Source organism: Terrapene carolina, unplaced genomic scaffold (genome assembly GCF_002925995.2).
Source record: "Terrapene carolina triunguis isolate 2854851 unplaced genomic scaffold, T_m_triunguis-2.0 Scaffold192, whole genome shotgun sequence".
NCBI classification, from domain to species: domain Eukaryota; kingdom Metazoa; phylum Chordata; order Testudines; family Emydidae; genus Terrapene; species Terrapene triunguis.
The window spans coordinates 14,395,007-14,412,028 of NW_020664543.1; the positions used below are offsets into that span (position 1 = coordinate 14,395,007).

Sequence of the window (17,022 nt, forward strand, 5' to 3'; positions counted from 1 at the left end):
TGTGAGAAAACACCATTCAATCAACTAACTTTTCTAAAGCGTAGAGGCTATTTCATTCTACCATGCATGGAATCATTGTGAGTGAAATTATTTTGTTTGCTAGGGCAGCGGGCAAAGGGATCACTCACACAATGATCAACTCTTGGGGCTATTTGTCTTCTCGCAAAAGCTGGTCATCAAGGAGCAGGGCTTTACTTCCTACTTCCTTTATGAATAAAGTACCTATGACTAGCTGAAAGCCTTAGGAGATTCCTGGTGAAGTAGAACAGACCTAAAGCCAAACAGGAACATTCTATAGGGACAGTGAAGGGAGGAAGTAATAAGAGATCTCAGTGGTCTTTCATTAAATCTTGGATTACAGCCCCACTCCACTGTAGCCCTCATGTTTTGTACTCTCCTTGATATATGACTGAGTGCTTAAATGGGGCCTGAACTTTTCCTCTTTCACCCAGTAACACAGCATAGTGCTGAAGCAGGGTTTGGAACCTTCTTTACAATAACCGAATGCACCCATGAACAGAGATCAAGTTTCTGATCTATCTTCTATACTTCTTGGATTCTCACGTTGGTATTCCAAACATATCACCCCTAATCCAAATTCATGTAAACTGAACACACTTCCTATCTCAGTTTCCCCATCTGTAAAACGGGGACTATACTTATTTGCTTACCACATAGGGTATGTCTGCACTACAGCTGGAAGCAAACCTCACAGTGTGGATAGACAGACTTGCACTAGCAAACCTCAAGTTGGGCGCTTCAAAATAGCAGTGTGGACGTTGCGTCTCAAGATGACCCCTTAGTCTGAGCTCTGGTGGCTAGCCTGAGCCTCTGCCAGGGCTGCAACAGCCAAGCTGCTATTTTGCACTAGCGGGGCTTGAGCTAGTAGTGTCTACCTGGGCTGGGAGGCTGGCTCCCAGCTGCAGTGTAGACATACCCATACAGGTGTAGGTGTTTGAGGATTAAAGTCTGTAAATTGTTGTGGAAATATAAAAAGCTACAAGTGCTAAGTATTATCACTATGCAGAAAAATAAAGAAAACTGATTATTTTAAACAAGAAGTTTATTTAAACAACAAGACGCTTTACTTGAAGGGAAAACTATCTAGGATCAATGTTTTTTGGAGTAATTTACCCTTACCTAGACAGAGATTGCTCTACATGTAACAGCTACGTACAAAAAAGTTATAAAATCGTCCTTGGTTTTACAATGATAAAAGAAAAACATTGAAATTATCCAATCAAACAAAGTATGCAATGTTTTTGTTTGTCAACAGTGAGAGCAAAATAACTTACTGGAATATAAAGATAAAAGTTGAAGGAGCATGCCACGATGGAGAAAAGGGGTATTTTCACAGAACCAGTTTTTTTTCCCCACCCCATCTCCATTCCATGTTGATCAAAACATACCATTGGCCATTTAGTTAAAAAAAATATGCATTGTGTCTGTGCACATACACCAGTTACTTTATGTACAATAGAAGGAAGAGGAAAAAAAGAGAGAAGAGAAAACTATACTGCAGTAGTCAGGATGTGGCTGAACCAAGTCTCATTTTTCTAATTGTGAAGGTGTCGTCTGTGGGAGCACAGTTCTGGAGAGGAAAGTAGCAGGTTCTCTTTTTAGTAGACTCCTCCTGTCTGCTGCTGGAACACATCAATTGTATCTTCATCCTCCATTTCCAACTGCATCAGAAAGAAAGAACTGGTTTCAAATCAGCTGATTAAATATTAGACATATTTGAAATGTTCTTAGTTTCACATCTTCGCGTATACCTCTTACCACAACTTAAAATCAGAACAAATTCCCAACTTAACACATTCACCCTGCTTCATGGGAACGTGAAACTTAAAAGAGTGATATAAAGAATGGTGGATAATTGACTATTTAAAATAAAGTAAGATCCACGAGAGTATACTGATCTGCTCCTCTCTAAGGGCCTCACAGACATTACGTTTTAATCTTCTTGCCTGCTCCTTCAGACCACTTCATCCCCGCTATTTCCCTTAGAACACCACCTCTGTCCCACTTTGCGGTTGTTTAAATGCACAGCATCTAAGTGGTTTAATCTACAGTACTATAAAAAGCAAATTATGGCCAAAGCCCCTACATCCAATAAGTAACAACAAAAAAAGAAAATGGGATACCAGTCACTAAGAATGTGATGATAGAGACTGTTTCTAGACATGTTGTATGGTAAACAAACAAACAAACAAGTACCAGAGAACTGAACTGCAGGCCATATTACTATAGTAGTCTTTTTTATAATACAAGTCTCGCAACTGGCACTCTGGGGCCCTTACAGGTATGCTTACACTGCAAAAAAGGCCCATCAGAGCAAGTCTAAGAGATCAGGTCTACAGTACATCAGAGCCGCTGCAGCACTTCTAGTGTAGTTCTAAGGGCCAGATTCTGCATCTATCGGAAGTCCACAGTGTTTGCTGTTTTCAGTAAACTGATTTAGCTTTAACATAGCATTCATGGAGAGGATTACAAACTGCATAGGATTTTAATTCTCAGCATTTCAGGTTCAACCAAAAGTTTAAAGTTAAACAGATAGGGTGGCATATTCTTTGAAGCAAAAGTCTGGAAACAACAATCCTATGACAACATTGGCAAAATTGTGAAGTCCCTTATTTACCATGAGATGGCATGCTGAAAGCATGAACTTTAAACAGCATGCAATTCAGGGGTAACTGCTTGTATGCAACTATGCAGAACACTCCCGAAAGACATTCTTGGGCATCACCACCAATTACTGCCAGAGTGAACCAACATCCTACATTATTGGGTCTGATTTTTGTTTTGAACTTACATATTTCAACCAGCCCAACTGCACAACATTTGGTAACTGTATATTACTGAGATACGAACAAACTAGAGATACTGGACAATAATTTTCACATTGCAGCATACAGTTCTACAATACAGAACTGTCACCTGCCAGGCCTGTCAATATGCTAACAAACACTACAATTATTATTGGAAGGAGAACTCCAATACCTACCTGCCAGGACTATTAATCCACCACAATCACTGTAATCCATAAAGTAATATCCTTACAGGGCTTAGCATCAGTAGAAGCTGTAAATCAACTTATCTGGCACTGTGATGGTATAAATCTAATATTCTAGATGCAGAATATAGTGTTATTCTATTCCCAACAGTTCTGAACTAGTTACTGTAAAAGTCTGAAGTTAGATCTTGACCATTGGTATATTACTTAAGCATCAATAGTTACATAGCTGTTTCTCTTTAGCAATAGTGTTATACACAACTATTAACTCCTGCAACAAGCTTTAAATATAATTTTTACCTGTGCAGGTGTATCTGTTTCATTGATTGGCTGCCCATCGAACCGGAATCTGATTTGCCTCATTGACAAACCCTGGCGCAAAGAGAAATAAGTGACATGTTAAAACACTGTTCAGTCCTCACTTTGACTTGTAACTGGAGCTATGTTTTGATTATGACCTGCTTTGAATGACAAATTGCAACATGTTTAGTTTCTAAAAGATGCATCATTGTCCCTACTAACTAGACATTAAATAAAGTGTACTAGAAATCCCAAATCAAGTCCTGAAGGCCAGAAGCCACTGAAAAAAACATTTTTTTTTTTTATTTTTTTTTACAAGAATTTTAAATAATTCAATTGGAGGAAAGTTAGGAATAGCACTTTGGGTGGCAAGTGTCACAAGGGGAATAACATCCCTGCTCAAATGTTAGCACAGCTCGATTTCACCTTCTCTAAAAGCAGCAACATTCTATTTTTGACTCCTTTTCTTCTCCTCATGGAAAGCCCACATCAATCTGTTAGTCTGAAGTGACTCAATAAGTAGCTGATTAATCCTGAATAGTTACTTTTTGAATTAATTTAAACTTCCAGCATCTAATGCTGATATCAAGTCTAACCTCCTTATTGAATTTAAGGGACACATGAGATGAAATTACAGAATCTGGATTATTTAGAACACACACAAGATAAGAAACCAGCAGAATGAACCATTTCAGAGAGCAAATGAAGTTTTAAGGAAGTCATCTACCTTCAGAGGGAGACTACCCAGATAATAGAAATTTCTTAATTAAAATTATCTTATCACTCTCACTAAAATCATTTGGTAACCCTTTCCATCCCCCAAAATACTCTCTCATTCTCATGTGGGCCGATAGCTAGTTTGTTTTCAGTCTAAGTAGTAATCACCACTCTGCACTTTGTTTTCAAAGAGCTTTACAAACTAAATTTAACAGCACCCTTCAGCTGGTCTATCCTCATTCTACACATAGGGAAAGATTAAGGGTTGGTCTTCATTTAAAACTTACAGCAGCATGACTATGTCGGTCAGGGTGTGAAAAAAACCACACCTCCGAGCAACATAGCTATGCTGACAAAACTCCTTGTGAAGATGCAACTATGCCAAGAGAAGAGGGCTTCTGTTGGTATAGCCAACATTGTTTGGGGAATTGGTGTACCTACAATAACCTATAACTCCTTCTGTCAGTGTCCACTATGTCTATGTAGAGACAACATAGCCCAAATGAGTGAGGAAAGGATACAGTCAATGGCAGAGCTCTGTTGTCTCTGCCTCCCAGTTCTGATCTCCATTTAATATATACTGTCTAGTTTTCCTGGAGGAGTCCTAGACATTCATCAAGATAATTTGTTTTTCAAGTGAGGTTAATGTGGTGGAAGGTGCTGGACTGACAGCCCTGATGAATTAAGTCCTCAGTTAGCCCTGGAACAGATATAGGAGAGGAAACAGAAATCTGTTTTATTAATTACTTGTTATGGGGGGGATTGTGTTGCCAGGAAAGATGTTTTAGCAAGAATATTCAGATTAGTAAAATCTTACCAACTATAGTTCACAATGAAGGAATCTCCCCACTAGGGCAACATCTCATCTTGAAGGACTGAAATAAGTCTTCAGATTCTGGTATTGTTCATCCATAAACTCATCTAAATTTAAGATATATGCCTGTGGCTGACCAAACAGCAAAGTGGCTCCAGAACCCTCTGCTGCACAAAGGAATTTGGTTCAAGCTCCAGTGTCAAAGGAGAGTGCTGCATATAGGCAGCTTACTCAGCCCTTGGGATGAAGCAACTGATGTTGCTGGTCTCTTTAGGAAACTATGTCTAGTTACTAAAATAGAGTATTTGAGGGGAAGGACTAACAAGATGTGGAATCTGGGGGCTCCCCCCCAAGAGAAAAATAACATACTACTTTCTCTGATGTTGTGGATCTTATATGTTGCATTCTGAAAATGTTAAGTTATTTTGTAGTGGTTCTTGGCAATTTTGTACGGGTCCCAAGTGAGACTTAACAGAAAAGTGCACATTTGGGAACTACAATCTCACAAAGATATGGATTTTTCTGCACTTCAATATATTGGAACAATTTCCAGTAATACATTCTTCCCAGAAACAATGATCCTCAACAGTCTTGATCTTCTGAACCTATATCTGAAGACTATTATATACACTACATGACTTCTACTCTTTAAAGTTACCTAGTCCTCTGCATTGACTAGTTTGTGTGTCTCCTCAATATGCAAGAGTTTTTTTGCTTCAACTTTATGTTTCTTAGCCAAAATTTTCAAGTTTGGGAGTCTACAGATAGGCACATAAGTTTTGATTTTTAGAAGTGCTAAGCATTCACAGTCCTCAATGACTTCAGATGTAAGTTGTGGGATCTATGAAAGCACCTATGAAAAATCTGCCCACCTGTTTAGATGCTTAAATATTTAAATGGGTATTTATTTTTAGGCCTTCAAGTTTGAAAATCATTGTCCTTGACTTGTGAACCTTTTAAAATAGTTGCTTACCTCATTTCCTACTTTAACAGGATTTTGGATGTTAGTTTATTCAAAATCTGGTTTCTGCTCATTGCAAAAATTGCCTAAATCCTAGTACTCATCCTGCCTCAGAGTGAGGGATGGGCTAGATAACAACTTAAGGTTCCTTCCAGCCCTATATTTCTAGGATTCTGATGGATTTTTTTCTACGGGAAAGCCAGAGTTTCTTGCATGAAATTTTAATTAAAGAAATATAAACTCAGCAAGGATTTTATACTGACTAATTTGGATATGAATGATACTTTCTAGACATAATTAATACTACCTTTCATCCAGAATTCTCAACACACTTTACAGCAGTTTGATATACCTCACAACACACCATGAAGGAGGTGATATCCATATTTTACAATGGGGAAAACTGAGGTCAGATAACTTACCTAAGATAACAATAAGCCATTGACAGGGCTAGAAAAAAAAGACACAGACTCAACCATTCACTAATTTATCCTCATAACACCTAGCGGGGTAAGGAAGGTGTATGGACGGCACTCCTTCCCTTACATACTAAGACAGGGTGCTTATAGTGCAGTAGTATTCCTAAGTGAAAGTATTCATCATTCAAAATAATCTCTGATTCTGACTGTCAAGTGCAGTTGTCACTCAAACCAAATCCACTCTCACCATTAAGCAAGTCTGATGAACTCCTCCTGCATAATACCTAGGTTTCCTGAGGCTCCCAAGAGTAGCTCAAATCCAGACATGGAGAAAAGTACATTATAAGCACCTTTGATCATATGTTATACATTGAAATCATACAACTAAAGCAGAATAATTTAAATGAGACAATAGCTTTCATTTGATCTTATTGTATAAATCCCTTGAAATAATCCCATCTCAGCATGAGAATGACAGAATTGCTAGTTTTAGGCCTGGCCTAAACAGTGCTTGTATCAATGTATCTATTTCGGGCAGGAGTCTGATTTTTACTGAAATAGTTATACTGGCACAACACGCAATGCGCAGAGGGGTATAAAGATGTTTTTACTATACCAATATTGTTAAAGCAGTACAGCTTGTGTGTACAGATTAACTTAATGTTGAAAACAAGCCTTTTAGAGAAGGGACTTCCTAAAATAAGATGATCTTTCAAGCTCTAGGCATTCAACTCATCAAAAAAATAGCTTCTCTGGCATCATTCTTATTTCTGCAACCACTGTTTGAAAACTCCTTTCTTCCAATATCTATTTGCAAGTTAGAGGAAGGCTCAGTTGTTTGCATGATATCAGAAGACTTGTTTACTCAGATGAGTTACTTAATCCACTAGACAACTAATCCACTAGAGCAGAGGTTCTCAAACAGTGGTCCACGAGCTCCAGTCAGGTGGTCCACGGATAGTTCCCTCTAAGGTGCATGACTGGGCGACCGTACATGAAAGAATGAAGGGCCACCCACCTAATTAGTGGAGCCATGCAGGCGTAGCTCCACTAATTAGGTGCCTGGATCCTGGAGAAGATGCACATGCAAGGTGAGGTGGTGGCCTTGGGGTGGAATAGGAGGTAGGCAGGAGGGGGAAGTGGGGTGAGGGGAATTTGGGACGTGCAGGGCTGCGGCAGACAGAGAAAGAGGTGACTTTCCCCAGCTCCAGGGCTGCAGCTGCCAGGGAGAGACTCCTCCTCTTTCCCAGCCCCAGCTCAGGGGCTGCTGCGGCGGGGGAGAAAGGGCACATCCATTGCATTAGAAAGGTAAGACTACTGATATTAAAATATGAGTTGTGTGCTTTTATTTGTAGAACAAAAAATGTTTATTATTAAGGTTTTTTTTAATATAACGCTTTTATCCAAAGCGCTTTACAAAGGTTAGCTAATGGTACAAACAACATTTGGAAAGATCATTAAGTGGTCCGCTGAAACCCTCAGCAATTTTCAAGTGGTCCACACACAAAAAAAGTTTGAGAACCACTGCACTAGAGAAAATGAAACAGAAAATGTGGACTTCATGATCACTCTCGGCCCACCCCCATAGAGTTTTACATTTCAAAGAAATCTATGACCAGCCATTGGCACTTTCTATCTCAGTACAGTAAAACTAAGGCCATAAATCAGAAGTCTGAGATAAGATCAAGAAACAAACAAACAACTGTTATAAAGGTACCATTATTACTGTTCAACTGCCTAGCCACACTTCCTTCTACCACACCCTCTCCATGTTTTGGGAGATAGCAATATTAAAGCTGCCTTCCAACAGGAGGGGGCTGTAAAGGAGACTTTACAAAGATAATAATTTAACTTTATTTATCCATTTCTTGAAAACGTTCTCCCAGTCTATTTAGCAACAGACCCTTGAAGCAGTACATATTCTGCAACATGATGAGTTTTGTTAAATATGCAATAGTGTGATAAGACATTTACTGTCCTCATCCACCTTAATGAAGATGACCCCTCTTATGGGCATTGCTTCCTTTAGTGTTCACACAAGCACCTCACCTGTCGTTCACAATAGGCTTTCATTAGTTTACTAAGTGGCGTGTGCCTCTTAATCTTAAACTGAACCACAGACCCATCTTGCCCTGCCACCTTCAGATTAATGTGGTCATTGTTTTCAGTCTTCACTCCTTCCTGTTGAGGAGAAAAGAAAGAAAGGAGAGGTATGATTTAAAAAAAGTATGAAATAAGTTAACATTTTACCATGTGGCAACAGGCCATTACAGAGGAGCAAAAGTACTTTACAAGCTTCACACTTTGACTTATAAAATAATGTTAGTGTCTTTCAATTTTCCTAGTGTGAAACTTCCTAATTTGGAAAAGCAAATACCCAACGGTATTGAAATTAACAAATTCTGTCAAGGGCTACTGAAATTAATTAGTACAAACAATGGTGATGGAAGATAAACCTGAAAGGAAGACAGACACATACTAGTTGTTTAATTGTAAAAATTATTCAAAGCTAAAGAAATAAGAATATTGTTGTCACATGCTCATATACAACAGTACATTTTATCCTTTTAAAGAAAACTAAATTTACATTTAGCATTGTAATCTCAAATATCCTATAAAATCTCTTTCTCACTTTATTTCAACTAAGACAGTGAAGCTATTTCTCCAATTTACAGATTACAGGAAAGTTTAAGTTTAACTTCAATACCACAGCTCTCAAAAGGAAACAAGTTCAGACCTTGCATCTTGTTAGACTTCCATGAGAGTCCTTTAAAGTGATTAAGTCGTGAAACTAGCAGCTTTACCCTTTTTTAAACAAGTTGAAATAAACAATTTAAACCTTCCACTTCGATAAAAACATGACACACAAGTAATGCAAAAACTACTTTAGGGTTTTTATTTTCATACATTGATAGATTCTAAAGGTCAGAGGGGTCCATTGTGATCATCTAGTTTGGCCTCCACAGGCCATAGAATTTCCCCAAAATAACTGCTAGAGCTTATCTTTTAGAAAAAACACCCAATCTTGAGTTAACAATTGTCAATGATGGAGACTCCACCATGACCCTTGGGAATTTGTTCCAATGGCTAATTACTCTCAGTTAAAAATGTATGCCTTATTTCCAAATAATTTGGGGGCGGAATGGGAGGGGCGCTCTTTAATGCCGAAGATAAAAAGCTACCCAGTGTAATAACACAACACTAGTCAGCTCAAACGAAGCATCTGTCCTTTGGCTATAGACAGCTCTTTGAGGCCTTTGCCGTTAATAAAAAGGCGATACCTGAGACACTGAGCACAGGGAGCTGTTTCCAGCTTCACCTCATACCACACTATTGGGCCAAGTCCTCTCAATTCCAGCCTCGCATAAGATTTCAGAAGACAACAATGTGCAAACAGGGGGTCAGGTCTACATGTGACAGATACTCCAGCAAAAGGGGTGGGGGGTGGCAGGGAGAGAGAGAGAACCACCGCCTGCTGCCTAGGAAGAGCCACAGTCGGAGCCCCGGAGGGGAGGGAGGATGGGTCCTTTAAATGGGAGAGGCTTTTGGCGCCTTCAAACTCCATTTAAAATGAAAACCCAGCAGCAGGGACTCACAGGCTGCTCCATGCTGCTCCCATCCCCCCCGCCAGGCCACTCAGAGCCTCAAGAGACCCGCCCAGGGCAGGGGGCGCTGGGCAGCAGGAGGCACAAAAGAGCAGGGCTGGGACCGTCGCGCAATTTCAGGGTCCCTCCTCCCCAGGGGAGGCCAGGGCCGGGCTGAGCTGCCCCGCTATCAGAGGGGGAGGGCTGGGAACTGCCTCAGCTCAGGGTAGGTGAGGGATGCTGCAGCCCTTCTCCCCCTGCAAAGCCAGACCCGGGCCCACATGGGCGGGGATCCAGCCCCTCGGGGAGGTGGGGGCCGCAGCCGCGCTTGGGCCTGCCTCCCGGGGCAGGGGAGGAAGCACAGCTCCGGTTCGCCCCGCTGCGGCCCCCAGGGCTCCGCCTGGAACGGAGCCAGGTCCTCCACCAGGGGAAACAGCGGGGCCGGGGCGGGCGGCCCCACGGGGGCTGGAGAACGGAGCGCGAAGGCGGCCGGGCCTGCTGCGGAGGGGGGAGGAAAATGGCGCGCAGAGCCGGCGCGGCAGAGTCGGGGCTGCTCCCGCGCCAGGCCGGGGCCGGGCCCGGCCTCTCCTTGCCCCCGCCCGGGGGTTCCTCCCTCACCTTGGGCTTTTCGTCGGCCATGGCAAGGCAGCAGGGTCCGGGCCGCTCCGAGCGCTTCACAAAGGGGGGAGAAAGACCGAGCGAGGCGAAGAGAGAGAGAGGGGGAGGCTAGGGTGAGCGCGCACGCACTGCCGCGGGACCGCGCTTTACCCTGCGTGCGCGCGCCCGCGCCGCCCCCCAGCCCAAGCCCCATTGGGTCCGGCCGCCGGGAGCGCGCTGATCCGTTACATAACACGGCCGAGAGAAGGAGCGTGCGCGCGCACGGGCATCTCCCAGCCCTGCGTGCGCGTCCCCCGCCCCGCCGGGCGCAATGGGCTGTGCCGTGCCCGTGCGGAGTGTATTGTCCTCTCAAAATGGCCGCCGGTCTGCGGCTACGGCCTCCATTTGCCCAGGTGCCCCACCACACACCCCTCCACCCTCCCATAGCAGCCTTCTTCAGCCTTGGGCACTGTGCATGTCTGGACCTAGGTGGGCCCCCTGAACTCCCCTAGATCTGTGCCAAGGGGGCCCCAGACCTGACACAAGTCACTCCAAGGGTCACCACACTCCCCTCATAGACTTCCCCTTCTGGGCCCACACACAGCCCCTGCTTCAACTGTATCCCCAGCCGGCATCCTATCCCCATTTCTACTGTGGCCCTCATACACTGCCATGTGTCCCATACCCCCTTATTCACCCCCCTTTGCACAGCACCGTGTAGGTTCTCAATTCTCCTCCACCCTCCCCCATCTTTGCTACACAGTCCTCTGTATGCCCCCTTGTAAAGCCATCCTCGGACCACTATGCCCCTCAGGTATACCTGCATCCCCATACATAGGTATGTACACCCTTACCTGCATTTTCCTATATGCCACCCTGTACCCACATCTGGAGCACCACACAGTCCTTGGCCTTTAGAGATATCATCACCCCCCCATCATTGCTGCCCCCAGCCACCCCCTTGTGCCTCTTCCATATAACTCTCACTTAGGCCTTGTCTACACTAAAACACTACAACTGCACCCGCTGTAGTCCTCCTCCCCAAGAGCCATTAACACTTAACAGAAGAATTCTTCCATCGAACTGGTGCTGGCTACAGCCGGGGTTAGGTTGGTATAGCTACATTTCTCAAGAGGTGTGGATTTTTCACACCCCTAAGAGACATAGCTATACCGATGTAAATTCTAATGTAGACCAGGCCTTGTACACCACTTTGTGGTTGTAATGCTATAATTCTTCCCATTTACTCCTATATTATTCCCCCACACTCTCACAATATTACCACCTAGGGCAGCAAAGTCCCTATGTAGTATCATTACACTGATCCTCTTCAAACCTTCTAGTCCAATGATTCTCAAACTTTTTTTCCGTAAACCACTTGAAAATTGCTGAGGGTCTCAGCAGACCACTTAATGATCTTTCCAAATGTTGTTTGTACTGTTAGCTAACTATTTTAAAGCACTTTGGATAAAAGCCCTCTATACAAAAATCCCCAAATTAACTTTTTTTGTTCTACAAATAAAAGCACACAACTCATATTTTAATATCAGTAGTCTTACCTTTCTAATGCGATGGATGTGCCCGCTCCCCCCTGCTGCGGCAGCCCCAAGCTGAGTCTGGGAAGGAGGGCTGTCTCTCCCCGGCAGCCGCAGCCCTGGAGCTGGGGAAAGTCATTTCTTTCTCTGGTCGCCACAGCCCTGCACATCCCAAGTTCTCCCCACCCCCTCTTCTCACCCCACTGTCCCCTATTCCTCCCAAGGTCACCACCTCACCTTACATGTGTGTCTTCTCAAAGGTCCAGGCACCTAATCAGTGGAGCCACACCTGTATGCCTCCACTAATTAGGTGGGTGGCCCTTCATTCTCTCATGTGCGGCCACCCAGACACGAACCTTAGAGGGAACTATCCACAGACCACCTGGATGGAGCTTGCAGACCAGTGGTGGTCGGCTGACAATGTTTGAGAACCTCTATTCTAGTCTCACCCTATCCCATTGCTAGTGAAGGGACCAGTACATTATATAAAATGTTTATAAGGGGCTAGTTCAATTGTGAAGGACAGAACTCTCCTACCTGAAGGAATTCTGTGCTGGCTTTCCTCTCAAGAATTTGTAGGCATAAATCAAATCTGGTGAGGTTAATTCTTTCAAATTTAGTAGCTTCCGCTATAGTCATCGGGCCTATCCTGCCTGTACACCCCAGGCAGAATCTGACTCAATTTCAAAGAGTTTATTTTTCAGATCCTTGAACTGGGGAAGAATGTGATATGATATTTGGCAAAATCACTTAACAGATCTACTGGGACTAACGCAAAGTATTCTATTGTGAATCCTATTGATTATTTGACCCTTTCAAGTCATTGTTGCCATGTTTAAAAATATCCAGGGATATTCAGGTGTTTCAAATCCAGGTACACATCAAAGAACCAATGTCGTCTCAGTATATTTTGCTGGATCCAAAGGGCTCACAGTGACCGTTGTCACAGATGCCATATGGAAATTCATCCAAGAATTTATCGAGGTGATGGGGGACACCCATGGCATTGATGTTAGCACGTGAGAGACCTACAGCTGATAGTCTCAGGCTGTTGGATAGGTTCCATTAAAGCTGTTCTTGAGTCTTTACAGTTTAGGTATTGCTAATACAAGTGTTTTCATCATATCCAGCTGTTTTCAACACATACTTGGGCTATGAAGCAAAAAAAAAAGTGTACATTTTTAATACATAAAGTTTGTGGGAGGTGCATTTTAGGAGCAGATACATAATGACAAAAATTGCACAGACTAAAACATTAAAAGTTGTGTAATGTCAAATAAGAGAACTTTGATTCACCAGCAAAACTCAACCTTCCTTTCAGATTGTCCCAGTATTCTTTCACCATAGATACTGCTTTCCTTTTTCCTGGTCTTTTGCCATGGATTTTTCTTCTATAATATTAGTCCCCTTCTCAAAGCCCATCTAACTTAGCCTACACAAGGTTGGCTGGAAACTGAATCCTCACACCCACTTGTCACAGGTTGTCTAGAAATTGAATCTTCACACTGACCTGGGTCCAAGAGTTTGAGGTCATCACAGGGCATCAGACCTACAAGAGGGGCTTGGCCTATTGATTCACATACTATGTGGACTGACCAACCACTACCTGCTTTCAGCAGAAGGAACATAAATTTGCCTTGTGGAGCTGCATTATAGCCTGGCCTCCCATGCACTAACATTTCCACTCTATATTACAGCACTGATAGTTGGAATCTAATGTCATATACCATGCAACCTTCTGGTCTCAACATTCTACCCCTTTTCATGTTCAAGGAGCCCAACATGGTGCCTCCATAACATGATTATAACTTGGCTCGGATACAAACACAAGAAAGACCAAACTATTTGAACACTACCAATGTACTATTCATGCTGTATCCTGCTATGGAACACTGCATTCAGTTCTGGGCAACACATTCTATCAGAAAGATACTGGCTAACTGGAGGGAGTCAGAGGTTGAATTGGGAAGGGAATGGAAGTGAGACACTCTTCCAAGCCGTATCTGCTTGAGGCACAAACACTCCACTCACAATAGATTGGGCAGATCTTCCTACAATAACTGTTCTTTATGTGTTTTGATCAGAAGTTAGTTAATCTTTTTTGTTCCACGTTTGTATATAGCAACAAGCACAATGGGATCCTGGTCCATGACTGGGCCTCTTAAGTGAGGGGGAGGGGGGCTCTACAATACAAATAAACAAAGTAATCCTTATGCTTCAGTCTATACTCTATTGAGATGACAAGAGGAAGTTCATATCTCAACTATTGTTCCAGGCTGTCAAATAGTTAACAGTTTGAAGATTATCTTAGTATTCAAGCACACCAGACTTGTAGGGTTTTTTTGTTTTTATTAAACAAAAGATTAAATTCTGGAACACAAGATGACCAGGTCCACAAAAGGTACAGTTTGCAAAGATGCTACAAGCTGATGCAATTCAACTGCCAGAGACAGTTGAGTTTCAGGATGCCAGAAGGGTTAACATGCAAGGAATAATTTAGAGATAAAAGGGAAGGCATAATAAGAGTCCACAAATTCTCAAAGGATACCAACACTAAGGAGGGAACAGAATTCTTTAGTGATGTACAAAAGTGCATCTACCATAGAACCTCTATGAACAGAAATTCCATGCTTGAATAAAAAGAGTAGAGCACTAGGAGAATACTACCAACCACCTGACCAAGATGGCGATGATGTGACCGTGAAATACGCAGGGAGATTAGAGAGGCTACAAAAACAGAAAACCCAGTAATAGGAGATTTCAGCTATCCCTATAGTGACTAGGTACGTGTCACCTCAGGACCGGATGCAGAGATACAATTTCTAGACTACTGTTATATTAATGACTGCTTCTTGGAAGAGCTAGTCCTGGAATCCACAAAGGGAGAAGCAATTCTTGATTTGTCCTAAATGAAGCATAGGATCTGATCCAAGAGGTGAATATAACTGAACCACTCAGCAATAGCAACCATAATACAATTAAATTTAACATCCTTGTAGAGGGGGAAATACCAAATAAACCCACCACAGTAGACTTTTACTTCAAAAAGGGGAACTACACAAAAATGAGGAAGCTAGTTAAATAGAAATTAAAAGGAACAGTCACTAGTGTGAAATACAAGACACATGGAAACTATTTAAAAACACCACAATAAAGGCTCAGACTAAAGGTATACCTAGATTTACCTGTAATCTAGATTTTCAGAGCCCAGGATGAATTTGCAACGTTGGTAGTTATTAAAAACTAGTATGTACTTGTAAATTAATCAAATTTGACCTAGAAGTCAGAGACAATAAGTGAGAGTCCTCACAATGGTATTTTTATAGGGTCACATTTCAGATGGAACCGTACTTTAATGCTTCATGTGATTAGCCAAAGTGCAGCCATATTAACTTTGTAATAAGGAAATTTGAAACACTAAATAGAGACCTCTTCACAACCAGATCTCAGGATCTCTATGCCGTCCTCAGTTTCCCTGACCTCTCAGCTGCTTTTGACACAGTCTACCCTGCCTTCCTCCTCCAAATCTTCTCTTCCTACCTCTCTGGTTGTACCTTCAGTGGCCCCTCTTACCACCCTGCTCCCCTAACTCCTTCCTACTCTCCATTTGGACACCACAGTTTTCATGATCCCTTCTCTTTACATGCCTTGGGTGACCTCTTCTACCCATACAGCTCCAATTATGTTGATGACTTGAAATTCTATTTTTCCATTTCTGACCTGACTCCCTCAATCCAATCCACACCTGTGTCTCTCTGATAGCTCTTCCTGGGTATTTCATTACAACTTAAATCCACCCCGGTTAAAAGTGAACACATTTTTTAATCACCACCTCTGTCACTATGAAAACACAACCACCCTCAAATCAGTAACTTTGGAGAGAGGGGCAGGAGAGATGCATTTTTTATCTCCTTTGCTATCCCTTGACCCACACGTCCATGCTGTGCTTAAATATGGCCACTTCTTCCATAACATTTCTAATATCCTTTCTGTCCACACAGCCAAGACTCTTGTTCAGGCTCTCATCTCCAAACTTGATTCCTCCTTTCTGACCTCCCCAAAACCATCACCTCATTTCTGTCCATACAAAACACAGTTGCTAAGATCTTCCTTACCATGGGACCTCCCCCCCACCCCCATTCCACTGATTAAGGTCAAGCTTCTTGTTCTCATCAAAACTATTCACATCTTTGCCTCTCCCTACTTATCTGCCCTTCTGCTCTGGCAATGCTGCCTTAACCTGCTCCTTGTTTGTTTCTCCTACAAACAATTTTTGCACTTTCTTCCATACCACCCCCTAGCAATGAAAGAACTTGCCTGAACTGTGATGCTAGTGGTACTTGTTCTGGTGTAGCGGCGGAATCTGCTCTTGAAAGTTATTTAAAGACTGATGCAAAGTTGATACCACAAATCATTAGAAACATTACATGCTCATATTCTCTTTGGGTTTCTTGCTCATGGATGACAAACAATTTTTAAAAATCAAGGACATTCAGAGACAAAAAATAATGTTAGAGTTTAACTTGAGAGAACATAGTAGTAGTTTAAGGGTAAAATATATTAGAGGGATGTGCTGTAATGGTCCCCAAATCAAGTGTTATAAACTCAGGAAATCAACCTAGAGCTCTAGAGCATGGGCTGCCAACGAACTAGGCAAGCTGCTGAGGGGTCAAGAAGTCCAGGCTCCTTTGCAGCCCAACCAGATGGGCTACTGAGTAGCCAGGTGGGTGAGCTGGTAGGAAGTCAGTCAGGTTTTTCTATCAGAACTTTGTTGGAATTGAACCACCTCCATGGAATGTTTTGTTTTTGATGAATCAGCAAATTCTGATGAAAAGATGTTTTGTCAGAATTTTTACGACCAGCTCTGTTAAGGTGCGGAAATATACAATTAAGGCACCCAAACAACCTTAATTCTGCTCTCTGTTGACACCACAAAAGGAAAAATTCTAACGTCTTTAAAAAAAATCAGTTTAATCTAATCTGGGACCACAAACAAAATACCTTAATCATAATTGTAGTTATTGCATAATGTCACTACAAGACCGAGTTAAGTTTGTTCATTTCCATACGTGGATTGTTTAG

At 42.3% G+C, this 17,022-nt stretch overlaps 1 protein-coding gene across 1 annotated transcript; it reads right to left on the reverse strand.

The window, feature by feature from the left end:
* Positions 1-1,045: 1,045 nt before the first annotated feature.
* SUMO2 (small ubiquitin like modifier 2) lies at positions 1,046-10,592 on the reverse strand. The gene is made up of 4 exons (XM_024214157.3): positions 10,427-10,592; positions 8,274-8,405; positions 3,314-3,385; positions 1,046-1,682 (listed from the first exon to the last, which is right to left on the reverse strand). Exons 1-4 carry the CDS (start codon positions 10,445-10,447, stop codon positions 1,620-1,622), a joined length of 288 nt encoding a protein of 95 aa, XP_024069925.1. The 5' UTR covers positions 10,448-10,592; the 3' UTR covers positions 1,046-1,619.
* Between the last annotated feature and the right edge of the window lie 6,430 nt (positions 10,593-17,022).

Bases quoted from the DNA above. Each gene is read 5' to 3' on its own strand.
- SUMO2 (XM_024214157.3), bottom strand. From the start codon at position 10,447: ATGGCCGACGAAAAGCCCAAG. The intron at 3,386-8,273 runs GTGAGGTGCTTG...TCTTTGCGCCAG, and splicing joins AAGCCTATTGTGAACGACAG to GGTTTGTCAATGAGGCAAAT. The intron at 1,683-3,313 runs GTAAAAATTATA...TTTCTGATGCAG, and splicing joins AAACAGATACACCTGCACAG to TTGGAAATGGAGGATGAAGA.